At 40.5% G+C, this 21,398-nt stretch overlaps 1 protein-coding gene across 1 annotated transcript in view; it reads left to right on the top strand.

Annotated features, from left to right (window-relative positions):
• Positions 1-19,066, top strand: part of FAM180A (family with sequence similarity 180 member A) — a 30,726-nt gene extending 11,660 nt beyond the window's left edge. The window contains exons 2-3 of the mRNA XM_007504382.2: positions 13,295-13,395; positions 15,455-19,066. Of these exons, the coding sequence (XP_007504444.2) occupies positions 13,295-13,395; positions 15,455-15,799 (446 nt within the window). The 3' untranslated portion in view covers positions 15,800-19,066. The remainder of the gene's footprint in view (positions 1-13,294; positions 13,396-15,454) is intronic.
• Positions 19,067-21,398: the final 2,332 nt, after the last annotated feature.

Raw genomic sequence — 21,398 nt, 5'->3', positions numbered from 1 at the left:
TGCAGGCAGGCCAGGCTTTATCCCCCTCATTTATTCCTCCATTCATTCTGCTGTTGCTCTGTAGCACCTTCATTCAGTTAACCACATGTGCTGCTTGGAGGGCTCCAGCCAAGGGAAGCTGGCGAGCATCCATTCCTTTCACAAGTGGCCACATGTGTGCTCCCACAGGACCCCACTGTATTGGGCTCCGCTTCCAGCTTCCTCAGAACAAGGCTCTGCTTCCAAAGACTTGGCCCAGGAGCAAAAGAGTAAATTACATCAGCAGGACCTGAAATAGACTCTTGTAGAAATGAGAGCGTTTCCCTTCCACTCCCACTCTCATTTCCATAAAAAGTTGCTTCGTCTGATTCATGAAAAACATATTGAGTGTAATGCTATAAATGGAATTCTATATTATGCAGTTGGAGTCGTTGCTAGAGGGCTTGTCTAGTACCACTGCTACTTGCTGAGAAATAGAAAAGTAGTTTCCCCATTCTCTTAACTTGATTAATTGTTCTGTTTGTGTTTAGATATGTCTCAATTGTTTAGGAATAGAGGAGGGGAGAATATGGAGGAAGATTGTTCTTCAGAAAATATATAGCAATAGGGGCAGCTAGGAGATGGGACCTCCTATGGCTTCAGACACTTAACTGTGTGATCCTGGGCAAGTCACTAAATCCCAATTGCCTAGACCTTTTTGCTCTTTGTATTGGAACTGATACATAGCATTGATTCTAAAACAGAAGTTAAGGGAAAGGGAAAGGGAAAGGGAGAAAGGGAGAAAGGGAGAAAGGGAGAAAGGGAGAAAGGGAGAAAGAGAGAAAGAGAGAGAGAGAAAGAAAGAAAGAAAGAAAGAAAGAAAGAAAGAAAGAAAGAAAGAAAGAAAGAAAGAAAGAAAGAAAGAAAGAAAGAAAGAAAGAAAGAAAGAAAGAAAGAAAAGAAAGAAAGAAAGAAAGAAAGAAAGAAAGAAAGAAAGAAAGAAAGAAAGAAAGAAAGAAAGAAAGAAAGAAAGAAAGAAAGAAAGAAAGAAAGAAAGAAAGAAAGAAAGAAAGAAAAGAAAGATCCTATAGTAATAAGCCATAAATGATGGGCAAAAGCCAGGTTATAAAATAGAGAAAGTTCAAGGGAAATTTTTCAAAAAGTATCCATCTGGGGAGTGTTGGGATTCTGTCCTGAGGTACATAGACTGCAGTCTTTCTGGGAGAAATTAAAAGCAGTGCCTTCCAGGTAGGAGAGAGATGCTGGTGCTCAGAGTTAAGGTTGGTATTAAGCACGTGGTGAACACATACATCTGAATGAGGAGAAGAAAGGAATGAAAACTGAGAATAAGTCTCAGCTTAGTCCTGTGGGTAAGAATAGGGTTTAGCTAAGCACAACTTAGTGACAGTGAAGTTTAGGGATGAGAATATTTAATTTGTCCCTAGTTATATTATTTTAACCTGCACTTTAATATTGTCAAAAGAGAAGATCAAAGTTAATTTTTTTAAAGTACTATTGGTAGTTCAGTAGATTGAGTCGGTTCTAGAGATGGGAGATCCTGGGTTCAAATCTAGCCTCAGACACTTCCTAGCTGTGTGACCCTGGGCAAGTCACTTGACCCCCACTGCCTAGCCTTTCCTACTCTTCTGCTTTGGAACCAATACACAGTCTTGATTCTAAGATGGAAGGTAAGAGTTTAAAAATAATAATACAGATATATTACAAATTTGAAAAAGATATTTTTGAAGAAAATGGATACTGTATTATATGGCACATAACTGTATTCTATACTCTCTTCCTCCACTCCAAACACACACACATACCCTTTTCCATTTCTGGAACAGTAATCAAATCAATACCCTTCCTTGGCCACACCCCTACAGTTTCTACTTTTTTTTAACCCTGTCCTTCCACCATAGAGACGATACTATGTATTTGTTCTAGGGCAGAAGAGCGGTAAGGGCTAGGCATTGGAGTTAAGTGACTTGTCCAGGGTCACACAGCTGGGAAGTTTCTGATGCAGAATCCTCCTCTCTAGAACTGTTTCTCAATCCACTGAGCCACCCAGCTGCCACCTGTCTCTACTTACTAGAATGTAAGTTCCGTGAGGCTTTTGTGTTTGTATCCGCAGTGCTCATTAGCCCAGCACTTGCACAAAGTAAAGGTTTAAGGAATGCTTTTTCATCTTATTCATTCCTTTATTCATTTTTAAGTGATCTGAGCCTACAGAAAGTCGAATTGCACAATCTGTGCATTCACACAACAGCATCTCATTTTAATGGTGACACCCAAAGCTTAAGCAGAGAACCTACGAGGAGAACAGAGATGGTAACACCTTGTGAGTGTCCTGTGAGCCTGACCTCTTGGTCTTGTTTCCAATTCTGGAGTTAGTTGTCAGTCAATAAACACTGACCAACTGTGTTTCAGGCACTGTGCTGAGGGTACACATATGGAAAAAAGAAAGACAATTCCTGCCCTCAAAAAGCTTACAATCGGGGGCAGCTGGGTAGCTCAGTGGATTGAGAGTCAGGCCTAGAGACGGGAGGTCTTAGGTTCAAATCTGGACTCAGACACTTCCCAGCTGTGTGACCCTGGGCAAGTCACTTAACCCCCATTGCTAATACAAAGTATTGACTCCAAGATGGAAGGTAAGGGTCTAAATAAAAATAAATACAACCTTCACCTTCTGTCTTGGATTAGATACAAGATATCAGTTCCAAGGCAAAAGACCTGTAAGGGCCAGATAACTGGGGTTCAGTGATTTGCCCAGGGTCAGGCAGCTAGCAAATGTCTGCAGTCACATCTTTTACTATATTAAGACAAAATCAAAATCTGCCATTTTTGCAGTAAGGCAAGTAGCAAAATCTGGACTCAGGCAAAAGATATGGCACTTTGGAAAAGCCCTAGAGGTAATGGGGCAGAGAAGCGGGTCAGGACTGAGGAGAAGCTACCTCTAATTTTTCATGGCAGAGAGAAGGTAGACAGGCTTGGGAGTCAACAGGAAATGTGCATCATGTCCTCGCTTACCATTTTACCTACTTACTCTTGCTCGTTAGATACAAAGATCCATTGGTTCTTCTAAGATTCTAATCAGATGCATACTGCACAAACTATCAGCACCCTCAAAATGTAGCTTGTTATTTAGTCATCTCAGTCATGTCCAATTCTTCTTGACCCTCTTTGAGGTTTTCTTGGCAAAGACACTGGGGTGGTTTGCCATTTCCTTCTCCAGCTCATTTTATAGATGAGGAAACTGAGGCAAACAGGGTAAAGTGACTTTCCCAGGGTCACCCAGTTAGTGAGTGCCTGGGTGAGGAAAATAAGTCTTCCTGACTTCAGAGCTGGCACTCTATCCACTGTACCTCCTGGCTGCTCTGCAGGCAAAGTCTTGGTTGGCTTTTCCTAGTTATGGCTCTGTACTAGATATTGAGGCCATATAGGAGAAGGAAGAGGAAGAAAGCTAGAATTTTATCTAGTCTTTTCCAAATCATTTATCATGTAATAAATGAAAGTAAAATTATTAAATGTAATATTAATAAAAATATTGTGGTCGCCATTATAAAATTAACTCTCAAGTCAGGAGTCTGTTAGTAGCTCTTTAACAATGTAATTTTAGTCAAAATGGAAATATATGAAAAAAGGGAAATATAGGAAAGGGACAGAAAATCTCACCTACCTAGAAAAATACCCCCAAGCCAAAATCCTAAGCCCACCAAACCATTTAAGCCTCAAAGCCCTTGAGAGGAGAGGGGAGAGGGGAGAGGGAGAGGGAGAGGGAGAGGGAGAGGGAGAGGGACAGGGACAGGGACAGGGAGAGGGAGAGGGAGAGGGACAGGGAGAGGGCGAGGGCGAGGGCGAGGGCGAGGGAGAGGAGAGAAGAGGAGAGTATATATATATATATATTATATATATATATAGAGAGAGAGAGAGAGAGAGAGAGAGAGAGAGAGAGAGAGAGAGAGGGAGAGGGAGAGGGAGAGGGAGAGGGAGAGGGAGAGGGAGAGGGAGAGGGAGAGGGAGAGGGAGAGGGAGAGGGAGAGGGAGAGAGAGAGCTTCACCTCTGTGCCCCTACATCCCACAACACACTCATGCAATGTGGGGTAGGACAAACTTAAGGAATGGTTTCTATCATCACAATCTTAAAACAACACTGTGTAAAAGATAGCAAAAATATTCTTATCCTTAGAGATCTCAAGTGGCCTATCCAGAGTCAGGTCCCCAACCTACATCTTCCAACAAGGAGAGGTAGAAAGAACACTTACTAGAGTTGGTATCAGAGAATCCAGTTAAATCTCAGGTTCTTTAGCGGTAAACTAGGTGGCTCAGTGGATAGAGCACCAGGCTTGGAGTTGGGAGATTCAAATATGGCCCTAGACACTTCCTAGCTGTGTGACTTAACTTTCATTGCCTAACCCTTACAGCTCTTCTTAGAATTGAAAGTAAGACAGAAAGTAAATGTTTAAGCCAATTTTTTAAAAACCCTCAGGTTCTCCATGATGCCTCCTTCTCTCCTCTCTCACTGTCACTCCCTTGACCCAAGTCCTCATCACCTCCCACACAGACTACTATAATGGCCTACTGGTTGGTCTGCCTGCCCCAAGTCTCTCCTTATGCCAGTCTGCCCTCCACTTGGCTATCAAAGTAATCTTGCTCAGGGCAGGTCTGGCCATGTCACCTTCTACTCTGTAAACCCCAGTGGCTTCCTCTTCCCTTCCAGAATGGAATATAAAAACTTGTATTTAGTCCCAAAAGTCTTTCATAAACTGACCCTTGATTGCCTTCCCAGACTTCTGAGAACCTCTTAGGACTGTGAAGATTTAAATGACACACCCGGTGCCTGGCACACAATAGGCACTTAATAAATGCTTGTTTCCTTTCATGTTTCTCCTCATGTCACAAAAGACACTCTATTTCCCATTCTGTGCATTTTCATCAACTCTTTTCCCCTAATATATTAGTTTTTTGGTGTTTTGTTTTGTTTTTAATTCTCAACTATTTTAGTATCCATTCTAAGAAGGAAGAGCAGAAAGGGCTAGGAAATTGGGGTGAAGGGACGTGCCCAAAGTCCCACAACTAGGAAAGGTCTAAGGCCAGATTTGAAGTCAGGACTGCCTACTGCAGACCTGGAGCTCTATCCACTGTGCCTCCGCCATGCCCTCACTTCTTTGGAGTCTCAACTCTAATCCCATCTTCCACAAGGAGCCTTTCCCATTCCCCCTTAATGCTAGTTAGTGCCTTTGCTCTAAGATTTCCTCCAAGTTGTCCTAACTAGCTCTTGTTTGGATAAAGCTGTTCTCCTATCCTCTCCCTCATCAGCCTGGGAACTCCTTGAAGGCAAGAATTGGTTCTGTGCTTAGCACAATGCCGGGTACCCAGTAGGCACTAAAGGGATCCTTGTTGGCTTGGCCTGGTAGGCAAGTTACTTTGCCTGTTGCCTCATCTTTAAAATGAGGGAGTTGGTCTAGAGGGCCTCTGAGGTCCCTTTCAGATCTGGACCTCTTCTCTGACAACCTCCAAAACCAGCCTTCTTTCTGCTCCACCACGTTGCCCGGCTCCTGCTCATGAACAGCTTAGAATTTTGTCGGGCAGGGATCATGATGAGGTAACTAGAAAATACAAAATTATCAACCACCGATCATTTGTTAAGTCCCTCCTCTGTGCTACACACTGAGGATAAAAAGACAAAAAACCAAACAACCCCTGCCTTCAAGAAACCTACGCTCTCTATTATACAATAGTTGCTAAAGGGCATGGGGGCCAAACACAGGATGGCACCACCAAGGAAGGCTTCAGGGGAAAATTGGAATGATTTCTATTTTGAGGAGGATTGTGACATAGAAACAAAACATCATTAACTTAAAGATTTCATTGTTGTTCAGCCGTGTCCAACTCTTCCTGACCCCATTTGGGGTTTTCTTGACGAAGACACTGGACTGGTTTGCCATTGCCTTTTCCAGCTTGTTTTACAGATGAGGAAACTGAGGCAAACAAGGTTAAATGACTTGATCAGGGTCACACAGCTAGTGTATGGGGCTACATTTGAACTCAGGAACTGGGGGCTGTCTCTCAACAACTACTTTAACTTGAATGTCCTAAAAGGGAAGAGGAAAGGTGTGTCTCTTACCTTCCCTAATCTGAAAGTGAGGAGTAATGTGCCTTTTTGATACTCATTTCTAACGTTATGATTGTTTACTTCTTTCCCCTCCCCACCCCAACACACCCAAAAAGTTAATCATGGAAATAAATTTTGGAAATGGAATGAAAAAAAAATCAAGCCATTAACACCATCAAGCTCCCCTGTGAAAACTACCAAATTTTAGTCATTAATAAGAATTGCTAAAAACTGAAATTATTATTGTTTATTTAAAGAAATATTAAACATGGCACTGACCTACAAGAGCTTAAAATCTTCTTGGGGAAGACTAGCAGAACTTCTTTTCTCCATTGAGGGAAGGGGAGGAGGTAGAAGGAGAGTTGTGTAATACATTTAAAATGCTCAGGGATGGCAGGGACAGACGGAGATGATGCTCCCTCGTGGAAGAAGAGCTTCAGTGACCTCGTGTGAACCAAGCCTGGGGACCAGTGATCTGGAGTGCCACCACAGCTATCTCAGTGGGTGACCATTTAGATAGAGAAGCAGCAATCACTTGAAAAAGGCCACACGTGGCTTTGCCAAACCACAGAAGAAAGAAAAGCCATCTGTTTTAGGGGAGAAATGGGACTCTCAGCCCAGTGTAAGGTTCCACCGTTTAAGGGAAGTGGCAGACAACTGGGCTGCGATTTCCTGGCGGCAGCACAAGTCCTGGAAGCTGTCCTGATGCCCCAAACGGACGGCCAGGGCCAGCTTGGGACACTAGCCCTCTGTCTCGCTTTTGGGGACAGCAAGAGAAAGCAAGGGAAAGGTTTCTTGGACTATTTTCAAATAGGGATCTTCTGGATCAGCTATAAGGGACGTATACAGGATTCCAAACCAACGTGGAAAAAAGGGACTAAAAGAAGAAAATTCAGGTAGACAGCCCTGCCCTTCTTTTCCCCATGAAAGAAAAGGGGAAGGAGAAAAGGAGAAGGCAAAGCCTGAGAAGTGGGCACAGGATGCCTTGTAACATAAGGCAGTTTTGAATAGCAATTGTGTTGTGTTTGACAACGTGGGCTATGCTTGAGGCAAGAAGCATGATGACAGAACCCCCTGGGAAGAGGTCATTGTAGGCCATTTCTGGGGAGACCTGAAAGGAGGGTCATTTGGTAACTTTCTGTTTTAACTAACTCTTTTCAAACCTTTACTTTCTGTCTTAGAATCAATACTGTGTTTTGGTTCCAAGACAGGAGTGGTAAGGGCTAGGCAATGGGGGTCAAGTGTCTTGCCCAGGATCACCCATCTAGGAAGTGTCTAGGGCCATATTTGAACCCAGGACCTCTTATCTCTGGCTACCTAGCTTGCCCCCTATTTTAACTATTTTTTCTTGCTATCTAGAGGTTAAGCTATTGTCTCTTCTGCAGGACTACAAACGCTATCAAAGCCCTCTAAATTTAGGCACCTAAAAAAAAAAATAGCTGCCTTGCCCTAGTGGTAGTTATGATGGCAAGAATAATAATCATGGGAAAATCCAATTCAACAAACATTTATTGAGCACCTATTCTATTCCAGGGGGTTAGAGATAGGAAAACTCAGATCCATAGCATCACAACTTTAGAGCTGGAATGGATAAGAGTAGCCACTTAGTCTAACTCCTTCATTTTACAAATAAGGAAACTGAGGCCAGAGAAGCAAAGGGACTTGTCCAACATCACACAGAGAATAGATGTCAGAGATAGGGTTCAAATCCAGGTCCCATGACTCTAGATGCAGAATGCCTTCCATGGTGACACACTGCCTTCCTTATTATGATATAATACGAAACAGATGGAAAACGATCATTGTCCAAATAAAGACTCCAAGAGGCTCAAGGTGCCATGACTTGGGACTTCTGGGAAGGCTTCACAGAGCAGGGGGCATTTTTTGCAGAATCTTGGGTGGCATTTCAACTGGCAGAGAAGAGAGGAAAAGACATGAGAAATACCTAGCAAAATCCAAAGAAAAACTCACCATGGGATGTGGAGTTGGTCATATTGGCTCAGCGCTTACTCAGAGTCACAGGAGAATGAAGCTGGAAGGGACCCACCTCAGAGACAATCTTAGTGTTCCAGGGGATGCTGGGCAAATGAGTCAGGCAAATAATTCAAGTGTAAGCCCTTTGAAAATGCAGCACTACACAAATAATAGATAGAACTTGGCTCTCTAAGGCCTGGATCATCATCTTCTCTCAGCATCATTCAGGCAACTTGGTGGTGCAGTGGGTAAAGCACCAGGCCTGGGGTCAGGAAGATCTGAGTTCAAATCCAGATTTAGTAGACCTTTTCTAGTTGTGTAATCCTGGACAGATCACTTAACCTCTCTCTAACATATTTTCCCCATCTATAAAATGGGGATAATTATAGCATCTCCCTCCCAGGTTTACTGTGTAAGAATTAAATGAATGTTGAATACTTTTAGTATTTTTCTATATAGATTATTATCTGACAAAATAGAACCACATGAATAAATTTTCTACCTGCTCAAAATCCTCACTCCACCAAAACTGTGGACAGGAAGGAAAAGAGAGCTAGACACAAAATTCCACCCAATTTATATCCTGTCTATATCAGCACATAATGACAGGAAGTGAGTGGGGTTCCAGGAATCATAGTTTTATTGGGGATCATAGTTTTTAGGGTAACATTCTAATTTCACAATTGTAAGAATCAAATGAAATAATAATAATAATAAAAGTGCTTAATACAGTGTCTGGAACATTGAAGTCTCTATAGAAATGTTTGCTGTCCATTCCTGGAGTCGGTGTTCAAATCTAGCCTCAGATATTTCCTAGCAGTGTGACCCTGGGCAAGTCACCTAATCTTAAATTCATAGCTTTTATTGCTCTTCTGCCTTGGAACTGATACTTAGTATTAGTTCTAAGAGAAAAGGTAAGTGTGTGTGTGTGTGTGTGTGTGTGTTTTTTAAGAAAGAAAGGTTAGCTGTTATTATCCTTATAAATATTAAGTAAACATAAAAAAAACCATAGAGTCCTCTATGACCATTTTTTCCTTTTTCTTTTCTTATTTCTCTCTTTCCTTCCTCCCTGCCTTTCTTGCTTTCTTTTTACCTCCTCCCTTATATAATATAATATGGTTATTTATGTAGCATAATAAAATAGTTATATATAAAAAATAGAAAAATCCAGATGAACCCAGCTCTCAAGAAGAGTAAATTCTGACAAGGGGGAGACAACACAGAATAGAAAATATAGCTGTCAGAAAGATGAAAAGATCCAGAAATCCTGAGAGTTCCACAGTGGGTAAAGAACAAGGCCCAGAGAGCCTATAGGGGAGCTGAAATGACAGATCCAGGGGATGGCAGGGCCTAGAGACCAGACCTGCAGGTGTCTGGGGAGGCAGAAGCAGTGTATGGAAAGGCTCGTGGACCTCCATCCCATCAGAAGGAATAACAACCAAATGAGGTGTTAAATTTAATTGTGGTTGGACTCTGAATATTTATATACATGATTTTATTAGGTAGTCACCAGAGATTTAATTTCTAAATCCTAAAATGAATTACTAAAGTAAATGGAATTTATGGTAATTTATTTACAATAGAGGGAAGGTATTAAGAAAGAGAGAGGAGAGAGAGGAGAGAGACAGAGGAGAGAGAGGAGAGAGTGCGAGACAATGAGAGAGCCAGAGAGCGAGAGCGCTCTGGCTTCCACTGATACCAGTTAGAATTTCTAAGCCCCAGAGAGGGGAAGAGAGTCTCAAGATGATGGGCCTTTCTTGGAGGTTTAGAACTCCAAGAAAGACAGGGTCACTAAGTCAGCCTTTCACTCACCAATGGTGACTGTCTAAAAGGAAAAGCAGTCTGAGGTCTCCTGCACAAGTTCCTCCAGTCCAATTCTGAGTCAAAGAACTTCCATAGAATCCAAGCTCGAGGCTGATCCTCCAGTCCCACTCCAAGTCAGAGATCCTCCATCCAACTTGAATCTCGAATCGAAATCTCCTTTTGGCCTCTGATCCTCTTTTTAAAGATCCTTTTCTCTTGTGTCACCTCCCCTAAATTTTACATCTACCAATCACAGCAGATGCTTTTCTCCAGGACTGCCCACTCCTTAGTTCACACCTTCTTTGGTTAGATTATATCTTTTTGGGTTACTTAACACCTTTTTTGGTTAGTTCACCTTTTGTAGTTACTTAACACCTTTTTGTAGTTAAAATGGGCAGATCTACTTAAAATACTGAGTTATCACCTTTTGGGGATTAAAATCTAAAAATAGATTGTGGATTACAATTCAATCTTCCCAATAAAGGAAGAACTAAGTACCTTCATTGTTACAATCAGGGGATTACAATTTAATCTTCACAATAAAGAAAGAGCTAAGTATCTTCATTGTTATACTCAGGAGATAGCTAAATCCAATCTTCACAGAAGAAAGGGTGCCAGGATGGGGGGACACTTTCCTGATGCCAGGGCCAGAGAAGGGGCTTAGGGGGCCCTCTGCCAAGTATAGCCACTTACCCTTGAGAGGAAGGAGAGGGACACAGTTGGTCTAGCCCCCCCACACCTTCCCTGTTCCTTGCCTTCACTGTTCAGTGAAGTGGCCTTGCTAAGGCATTCCCTCCAATTGGGATGTTTGCCTCACAATAAAAGTCACAGAAAACAGCAAGTGGACAGACATTTGGAGCAAAGCTAAACACCAGAAAGGCAACTGGACTGTTTCTTTTTCTGAAACACAACAGCAAAAAGCCCAACGCAGCCAAAGAAAATGAGAGAGCAGTGAATTACTAGCCAGTTAGTCACCACCCTGTGCTGAGCGCACACTCTGGGCAAAGGCTACAGGAAGCCAAGGAGTACAGAGGAGAGAACAAGCTCCTAGGCACAGTAGGGCCTGCTACACCTTTACTTAATGCCTTGAGAGAGACCCAGTTTAAACAGCTTTAAGTTGTTCTACGAGTGAGTCCCCAAGGCCTGCCCCCCAAAGCTTGTAAACCAAGATGATGGCAAAGAAGCCAAAAGTTGACAGATTTAAAGGCGTCCATCCATCCACAAGTATGTATCAGGTGCATGCTAAGGGATGAAGATACAGAGAAGGTTTTTTTTTAAATCCTTACCCTTTTTTAACCCCTTACCTTCCATCTTAGAAACAATACTATGTACTGGTTCCAAGGCAGAAGAGTGGTAAGGGCTAGGCAATGGGGGTTAAGTGATTTGCCCAGAGTCACACAGTTAGGAAGTTTCCAAGATCAGATTTGAACCTCCTATCTCTAGGACTGGTGAGATCTCAATCCACTGAGTCAACTAGCTGCCCTCCCATCACTTAGTCTAGAAAATTAATACAACAATAAGTAAAGTCCTGTTTTGTAGACCTTGCTGATTTCTGAGATGTAAATGCTTACACCAAATATTTGACCATCAGCTGTCCCTGGAACTGACTCCAGCACATTCCGGCTTGCTTTGTAACTCTGGAACAAGTTCCAAAAACACAATATGATTATTTTTAGTTTATCAACTATAATTAGAGCATCAGACTCTGATCTCCCAGACCCTTCCCAGATCTAGAATTCTGTGATTCCAGGTTATTCAGAAAAAGAGCTTGGGTTTTCTGTGACCCCAATACTGCAGATGACATCAAATTTTGATGTTATTACTTAGTTTTATGAAAGAAGGAAGGAAGGAAGGAAGGAAGGAAGGAAGGAAGGAAGGAAGGAAGGAAGGAAGGAAGGAAGGAAGGAAGGAAGGAAGGGAGGGAGGGAGGGAGGGAGGGAGGGAGGGAGGGAGGGAGGGAGGGAGGGAGGGAGGGAGGGAGGGAGGAAGGAAGGAAGGAAGGAAGGAAGGAAGGAAGGAAGGAAGGAAGGAAGGAAGGAAGGAAGGAAGGAAGGAAGGAAGGAAGGAAGGAAGGAAGGAAGGAAGGAAGGAAGGAAGGAAGGAAGGAAGGAAGGAAGGAAGGAAGGAAGGAAGGAAGGAAGGAAGGAAGGAAGGAAGGAAGGAAGGAAGGAAGGAAATAAAGATGTCATAGAGAAGATTGAGTGACTGCCTTCTATCCCCTGTAAATCAGCTGATTGACTGAATCACACAGGCAGGTAACAGAAGTAGGTGCTCAGTGGTCCCACATTACTAGGTTAGGAAGGAATAAATAAAAGAATAAAAGAATACCTATAAGAAGACCAAAACGTTGGCCAGTCATATATGTGTGCAGGAGATATCTCCTAATTAGTAAAAACCTCCTGTTCATTTTTCTCAGGTAGATTTTGGACAAATTTGAAAAAAAAAAATAGGATCTTCCAGGCACTGTGCTAGGCTCTCGGAAAATAGAGATAAAAGTAGAACAGTCAAATAAGGTAACAAATGTAAAAACTTGAAAGTGCTGTACAAACGTCAGCTCTGGCTGTTACGTAAGGTTACACATCCACTCTTATTACTCTGTGAAAAGGCAAATGTGGAAATTCCTACCTGTCAGTTGCACCACTAAAATCTTAAATAAAGAAAAGGATTTGGATCTCCAGAGAGCCTCAGGCCAAATACTGCTCAGGAAGTCAGTGTCCTGGAACACCATAGCCTGAAGTTATGAATCCTACTAATGTTCTGAGCAACCAGTCTGCCCATTGGCATCAGCTCCTAGACAGCCCTGGACATCAAATTCCCTTTTGTTGGAAGCCAGCCCTTGACCAAAAACCTCATGCTCCTTATTTCTCCACCTAGAAAATCACCAGAAATTGTCAATAAATCATGGAAGCTGGAAAAACTGGCTCCTTGCTAGTCCATCTGTGTAGGAAGTGAGTCCAGATAAAATGCTGAGCTAGAAAACGAGGCCCCAGGAAAAAAAGAAGTGGCCAAATAGACAGACAGCTGGGGTCCGAAGGCATCCAAGACATGAGAGGTGTTACCCTGAAGGGGCATCAAGACTAGGTGTTGTGAAATGTATTCCAGTCTTCTGTCTTTGTTTCTAGTGTCCTAGCAGAGCTCCTTAAGGAAAGAAGTCTAAAAATAACAATAGCATTTAGATTGTACCTCTATGTGTGCCAGTTACTATGCTAAGCGCTTTACAAACATCTCATTTGACCCACAACCTTGGTGCCCTCTGTGGAATAAGGGAGAACCTGCAAATGACGAGGCACTTACTACCAAAAGAATCTGTCACCCCTCCTCTCAGTATTCAGCCATCGACATTAGTCAATATTGGCTCAAGATTGACTAATGACAAAATCTCCTGGTTCCTATCCATCACATCCCCATCCCTGTCTCTCTAACCTTTTGTATTTATTTGCATTCCAGCTATGCTCTTCCCCTCAGCTCATCGGTCAAAGAGATCGGCGTCAAGCCCAATAAATCCAGTACTTCAGAACTCTCTAGAGGAGGTAGAACTGCTCTATGAGGTGAGCTCTGGACCCAGTCTATCAGAGGGCATTGCCCACTTTCAAGGTGGGTTTGGGAGGCAACAACAATGATCTAAGCCCTAGAAACTCTCCCTAATGCATAAAATGAAGGAGAACCAGGAGATGAATTTAAACAATGACCACAAAAAAAGTGAAGAAAAACAATATTAAAACATTAAAATTCAGGTGGATGAAATGATCAGTCTTCATGCTCAAAGAAGAGACAAACAAGTCTTCCTCTCAGAAGAAAGGTGGCAGTTAACTGGTACATAAGGTAGACACTGTCCAGACAACATTTATTTTTATTTTACTTAACTGTATTTCTTTGTCATAAGGAAAGTCCTTTATCAGGAAGTACACTTATTGGGAAGTGACACTTTTTAAAAAGATAAGAAAGGGGCATCTAGGTAGCCTACTAGATAGGGGGCCAAGACTGGAAACTGGAGGTTCTGGGTTCACACTTCTTCATTATATGATCCTGGTCAAGTCACTTAATCCCAGTTGCCTAGCCCTTACAACTTTCCTGCCTTGGTAGTAATACTTAGTTTTGACTCTAAGATGGAAGGTAAGAGTTAAAAAGAAATAATACATTTAAAACTTCCTAGCTGTGTGACTCTGGGCAAGTCACTTAACCCCTATTGCCCAGCCCTTACTATTATTCTGCCTTGGAACCAATATTTAATGTTGATTCTAAGATAGAAGATAAGGATTTTTTTTTCAAGATGTGGGAAAGCTTCAATTAAATTCTATTTATAAAGAAATTCTATTTATAAAGAAATTCTATTATTAGCTATTCATTGAATTTGGAACCAGAAAACAAGGTTTCTCATCCTGACTTTCAATTGTAAGTGACCTGGGACAAGTCACTTCCTATCACCAAAATTTCTATCAGACCTGAAAAGCACCAGGAAAACCATAGCAAAGTTATAAAGAAAATAATGTTTCAGGGTAACCTTTCCCCTCCTCCCTAGAGCCTGGCATGGAGCTCTACAGTAGGTGCTAAGTAGATTTTTGTTTATTAATCAGCTAAGACTGTCAGTAATTTATTTAACAACCAAATGAGATCATGTAGAACCTTAAGGTACTATTAATATATATTATATATTATGTCAGAAAATATATAATAAGATACTATTAATACATAAATTTCAGCTACTGCTACTGTCAGGCTATTAGGTAGGGGTTCCATATACCCATCAGCAATAGAGCAAAGAACCCTAAAACAGGAGCCAAGAGACTGGACCACAAACTCCCTGCATTACCTTGAGCAAATCATTTCTCATCATTCTGCCCCCAGATTCCTCATCTGTAAAATACTGGGATTGGATTAGAGCTCAAAGTTCCCTTTCCAGTTCAAAAAATTGGATTTTTAAAAAAGTTTATTTAATTAATTTAGAATATTTTTCCATGGTTACATGATTCATGTTCTTTCCCTCCCCTCCTCCACCCCTCCCCCATAGCCAATGCGTACTTCCACTGGGTTTTACATGTGTCATTGATCAAGACCTATTTCCATGTTATTGATAATTGCACTACAGTGACCATTTAGAGTTGACACCCCCAATTATATTGCCATCGAACCATGTGATCAAGCAGTTGTTTTTCTTCTGTGTTTCTATTCCCACAGTTCTTTCTCTGGATATGGATAGTGTTTTTTCTTAGAGGTCCCTCAGAATTGTCCTGGATCATTGCATTGCTGCTAGTAGAGAAGTCCATTACATTCAATTGTACCACAGTGTATCAATCTCTGTGTACAATGTTCTCCTGGTTCTGCTCCTCTCACTCTGCATCAATTCCTAGAGGTTGTTCCAGTTCGCATGGAATTCCTCCACTTTATTATTCCTTTCAGCACAATAATATTCCATCACCAACATATACCACAATTTGTTCAACTATTCCCCAATCAAAGGGCATCCCTCATTTTATTAAATTGGATTTTATAAAAGAGAAAGAGAAGCATGGTGATAAGAAAAATGAACTCTTAATAATGAATTCAACTATATTTTTATTCATAGCAGACTAAAAATAATTCCTGTATTTTTTTTGTTTCTCATACCAGTTTCTTCTAGCTGAACTTGAGATCAGCCAAGACTTAAGGATCTCCATCAAAGATGAAGAACTTTCTTCTTTGCGCAAGGCCTCTGACTTCAACACCATCTGCAACGAAATCATCCCCAAGAGCATCACAGACATTCGTCGACTGAGTGCCCATCTCTCTGAGCGGGTCGGCGTCCTCAAGAGAGAAGACTTTGAACGGACAGCACTGACCCTAGCCTATACCGCTTATCGAACAGCCTTGGCCCAAGGGTTCCAGAAAGATGTATGGGCTCAGTCTCTCCTTAGCCTCTTCCAAGCTCTGAGACACGACTTGATGAAGTCCTCCAGACCCAAGCGTTCCCAATGAGAGACACCAGGAACACTGAGAAGGGGGAAAATCAGCAACCCAGGGCTTTTCCTAGCTTGTCACACTATAACCCCCCAAAAAAGGTCTTTATTCTCTTATCTTTTAACTTCCTTGTAGAAACAGGCAATTGAAGCACATTCTACTTGGAAAGAGAGGTAGTAATCAGAGGGGGAAACAACCCACAAAACCCTGTCTTTCTTTACTCCCAGACTATTTCCAACAAACACTGGCATCAAGTCAAGATTCTCTGGGCCAGTGTTTTTAAGGTACCACCAAAGATAAAATGGTTCACGCCCAGTGGCATTTGGAAGACACACACAAGTGTCCTGAGAAACCAGCCTAGATTCAGCATAGAGCTGGAGGAGGAGGCTCAATAAGTGTTGGGAAGAGGGATTGATTCTTCTTGTTTGGTGCTAAATAATTAAGAAACAAGATTTAAAAGATCTCTTTTTTCCATTTTGCATTGGTAGGAAACAGAGATGCTTGAACTATAAACAACATTGTATTAAACACATCAATGCATTTCTCACTTTCTTCCACAAAAGCCACCAAATGTACACCAGATCAAATACCACAAATTCTGAGATCTGAGCCTAAGTGTGAACTAGAGCAAAATTCAGTAATGCCCTCATTTCTAGCATTAGAAAGGAGGAAACTAGATACGGGTGAATTTTCCAGATAACTAAAAGATCCCCCTTCACATGTCAAGTCTTTTATATTTAACCTTTTTATGTAGAAATTTTTCTAAAATGTATTAAATATTTCCCTGTCTTCTTAAACAGAGTATATTAAAAATAACTTAAATTTTTTTCTCTATGGTTCATGATAGCTCATTATGATCATCAATTATTGTACTGTATTCTGTAATGTGATAATCCCTTCTGGGGCTCTGAGGAGTGCAGGGATATTTGCCCCTACACTAAATGTTCCCAAGTTACAATGCTTTCCTAATTTTGTGTCTGGCTTTTAAATTGTTCTATTTTCCCATACTGTCAGGCTCTCAGTTTTCAACTTTTTTTTTCCTATTATATCCTATCCTCCCTAACTGCCACCTCTCACTTACTACAGGCTAGAAAATCATATAACTCAGCCAGAATTGTGTGCTGAATAAGTCAGTCAATTTTCTGAGTAGGGATCTCCTTCACAAGCCTCTGCAAACAGCCATTTCAGCAGCAAAGAGATCCTTTCGGCTTACCTCCAAGTTCATTGCTATGTTCTAGAGGGATGAAGTTCCTTCAAGGTTGACCTCAAGATAAGCAGGAATTGGAGGCCTTGAATTTGGTTATCTCAAGGGCAACTTTAAGGACCCTGATTTGATCACGATAAAGTCTGATCTGGATTTCTATAAATCTTGGGATAAATAAAGCTTTATATACCCAACCCAAATAGCTTTTTCAGAGAAATAGTAGTAGGCTGGCAGGAAAAATATAGTCACCATCAAAAAATGTTATTTATCTTCCTCCAATCTCCACAGCTCTATTTTGTTCTGGTTCAAAAAACCAATGCCAGGACCTTTCTATCTGTCTGTCTCTCTCTGTCCCTCATCATGTGTTATCGTTCTTTCTGTTTCTTCCTAGAGAAAATGGAACATCTCAGGACCTGACATGCTTTCTTCCAGTTCTTTTTTTCCTCAATCTCTTTCCTTTTTATTTATTTATTATTATTTTTTTTTTGGTGGAAAGAGGGAGATGTTTGTGTTCATATCTCTCTATCTCTATGCCTGGCTCTGTTTATCTCTTAGGTCTGTTTATCTAACTTTGCCTCCCTGGGTCTGTTCTCTGAATCTCTTTCCTAATTAATATCATACCCTTCTTTCAGTGAGTTCTTGGGAGGATGAGAAGAGTTAATTGCCTCAGAATACCAAGATGCTTACATATCTTTTGCTTTAGACTCCCCAGACAGGTAATTGGGTATCTGCCCCATAACCTGCAATGTCTGCTCCTTTCCTAAGCATAAGTGTCCTGAATCCTTAAGAGCTCTAATGACCAGGTATCCAAAGAATGACCAGGTATCTGCTCTCTAGGATATCCTTCTCTGGAATGGCATTTACCCACAAATTAGCAGAACATTTCCAAGAACTATTCTGACCATAATTCATGGTCAAACCAACCCATAATAGAGGTAGATATATCAATTCCATTCCATCCTATCCAAAAAGCACTTATTAATCACTAAAGTGCCAGACATAGTCCATGCTAGACTCTGAGGATAAAGATTTCTAAATAGCTATATATTAAGACACTATATAAATGAATAATTGATTATTTTGACCCCCAAAACACTGGCACAATCTAATTATTCACCAACAAAAAATGTAAAATAGATAATGTTCTATCAGAGAGTCTTAATTCTATGTGTCAATCAATGATTGAAGAAATATAGAGGAAAAGGGGGGAAAGGAGCTCTCCTTGAAATTTTAGGTAATCAATTTTTAAACATTGTTTGCTTGAATATAAGCCAAACCTTTTTTTTTTTAAACTCAGAAAAAATTCTGAATACCTTTCTTTCTTCTAGGTACAAAATAAATTCAGACACTTTTCCCATACCAAAACAAAAACCAGAATCAAATGAATATAGCAAAGCTAGATAGTCCAGATAGCCTTAATCTTATTAAGTCCTTGTTCTGAACAATTAAATTAACTAGCTGTAACCTAAAAGGTTAGCTTCAAGTAAGACTGCCTTATGGTCAAAATGAAATGGTTGTTGGTTTGTGTGTGTCCATTTGGAATTTGCAAATGAATTATCTAGCAATATTTTTGCCTCACTTCTACATAATTCTTCTAGATAACTTCTACTAAGAAATTCTGAGAGCTGAGATATTCTAAAAATCATCCTCCTGCCATTCTCTAGAGATAACAAATCATTTGGTCAATATATCGGTTTTGAGAAACCTATGTGGACAGAATGGATACTAGATTCCGAGGAACCACATAATATGTTCATTAATTTTCACTGCCATGTGTTTGTACCCTGGATAGAGTAAAAGAGAATGTGAAAGTGGGGGTTCACTGTCGGGATTGATTTCCATGAATGAGCTAGCCTAAGCTTAACTTCCTTTTAAAAAACAAAGATTACAGAACTCTGAAAGAATCTCTAATTTCTCCATCTATTTGGATTTCCTATGTTTCATAAAATCATACTCTGGAAATGACTTGCTTCTTCAGAAAGTGGATACAGCCCCAAAAGGGAACTTTCTATGTCACTGACCTCCCCATTTTTATTTACTAGATTATCATATCGGATATAATAAAGATGCTCTACCATGTACTCCAGATTGCCTCATCTCTGTGCTGTCTTTGTTTTATTAAGTTATATTACTGAGGAATTTAAGTGCTTCAAAAGCTAAAAAGCACATGCTGACTCTAGTAGCTGCTTTGGGATCTCAACATATGGCAACTATAGCCCCAGATATGTCATTACCTATTCTTCCCAATATTTACAACCAAAATATGTCACATTATTCATGGCCCAAGTTGAGTTTTTAAAGCCAGCATAGAAGTGAGGTCAACATATCAGTCAGCCAATCAATAAGCATTTATTAAATGCCTAGTAGGTACCAGGCACTATGCTTAGCTCTGGGGATTCAAAGTGAGGTAACAGAGAGACCCTATTCTCAAGAAGCTCATGGTCACATGAGCTTCAAGAGAAGGCACAAGAATTGAGGAGGATCACAAAAGGTTCCTGTAGAAGAGAACATTTTAGCTGGAATTTGAAGGAAACCAGGAGGCAGAGACGAAGAGGGAGAAAACTGTAGGCATGGGGGACAGCCAGTGAAAACTCCTTGAGTCTTGAGATGGAATGTTTTGTTTAAGGAACAACAAGACCAATGTCACTAGATCATAGAGTACATTTATGGAGAAGAAAAATCTATAAAAAAGCCAGGAAGGTAGAACATGAATATTTTCTATTATATATTATATATGAATTATATATAATTATAAATTATATTTTATTTATATTATTAATCATTAATTTTGTTGATTAATTATTGTATTACTTTATTTATATAATACATATATTATATTATATATGATATGATAAATAATTATAAGATATAATAAATAATCATAATTATTTATTAATAATTATTAAAATTATAAATGAATCTAAAATCCAAACAGAGGACTTTCTATTTGCTCCTAATAAGGAGGTGTTTTAGGAAGCTGACAGAAGAGTAAAAGATGGACTGGACTGGGGAGAGATTTAAAGCAGGAAGACCAACGAGGGAGCTATTGCAACAATCCATGCTTGAGGTGATAAAGATCTGTATCAGGGTGATGTCAATGACAGAACAGAGAAAGGGCTATGTGCTAGAGATGTAATGAAGCCATGGAATCAGCAGGTCTTGGCAACAGATTGGATATGGAGGTTGAAAGAGAATAAGGAGTCAAGGATGAAACCAAAGAAGCAAACAGGTTAAATTGGAAGATGGTGATGCCTTTAACAGTAATTTTTTTTTTAATTATAAAAAAGGGAGGATTGGGGGGAAAGCTAATGAGTTCAGTTTGGGACATGTTGAGTTTAAGATGCCTCTGAGATATTCAGTTGGAGATGTCTGAGGTCAGAAGAGAGGATAAAGCTGGATAAATAGATTCAAGAATCATCCACAGGGATGATGATTGAATCCAGGGGATCTGATGAGATCGCCACGTTAAATAATAGAGAAGAGAATAAGGCAGAGGACCCAAGACAGCTCTGGGATATCTATGGTTAGCTGGCATGGCTTGAAAAGATAGAAGGAAAACCAGGAGAGAGTGATATCCCAAAAACCTGGAAAGGAGAGATTTTCCTTATGGAGGGTCATTGAAAATGTTAAAGATTTCAGAGAGGTCAAGAAAGATGATTGAGAAAAGACTATTAGATTTGGTAAATAAGAGATCACTGGAAACTTTAGATAGAGTATTTCTGGTTAAACGATGAGGTCAAAAATCAGACTCTGGAGTGAAGAAGGGTCTGAGAAGAAAGGAAGTGGAAGCACCTATTGTAGACAGCCTTCTCAAGGAGTTTAGCTACAAAAGGGAAGGGAGATGAGGGATGATAACTGATAGGAATGAATGGATCAAGTGAAAGTTATTTGATAATGGAAAAGGCATCGGTATACTTGTAGTCAGTAGGAAAAAAGCCAAGAGAAAGCGAGACCCTGAAGATAAAAAACAGAATGAGGATAATAAAGGTAATAATCAGCTGTAGAAGACAGAGTGGAATGGAACCACCTATACATATACCAGCGTTTGCCTTGGCAAAAAGGGTAATTTCATTTTGTAAATAGAGGTAAAGGAAGCATAAGAAGGGGAAGAGAAGACATTCCTGACAAATGGCATCAGTTTTTTCAGTAAAATATGAGGTAAGTTTCTGAACTGAAAGGGGGGAGGTAGGGAGAACCATAAGAGGTTTGAGGAAGGATGAAAAAAATTGGAAGAACCAGTGTGGTGAGTGGAATAGTGAGTTAATTAAAGAGATATTAAACACGTGCATTGCTGCCCAGAGAATCCAGTTGAGATTATATAACAAAATAGTAGATTCAGTCAGGACAGTATCTCATGATTTTTTCCAGCTTTGTTCAGTTGGACATAAATACATTATTCAGTTCTTAAATATA

The sequence above is a fragment of the Monodelphis domestica genome, chromosome 5, assembly GCF_027887165.1.
Source record: "Monodelphis domestica isolate mMonDom1 chromosome 5, mMonDom1.pri, whole genome shotgun sequence".
NCBI lineage: Eukaryota > Metazoa > Chordata > Mammalia > Didelphimorphia > Didelphidae > Monodelphis > Monodelphis domestica.
Note: the sequence above shows the minus strand (reverse complement) of the source record. Positions and strands in the feature narration are given on the sequence as shown.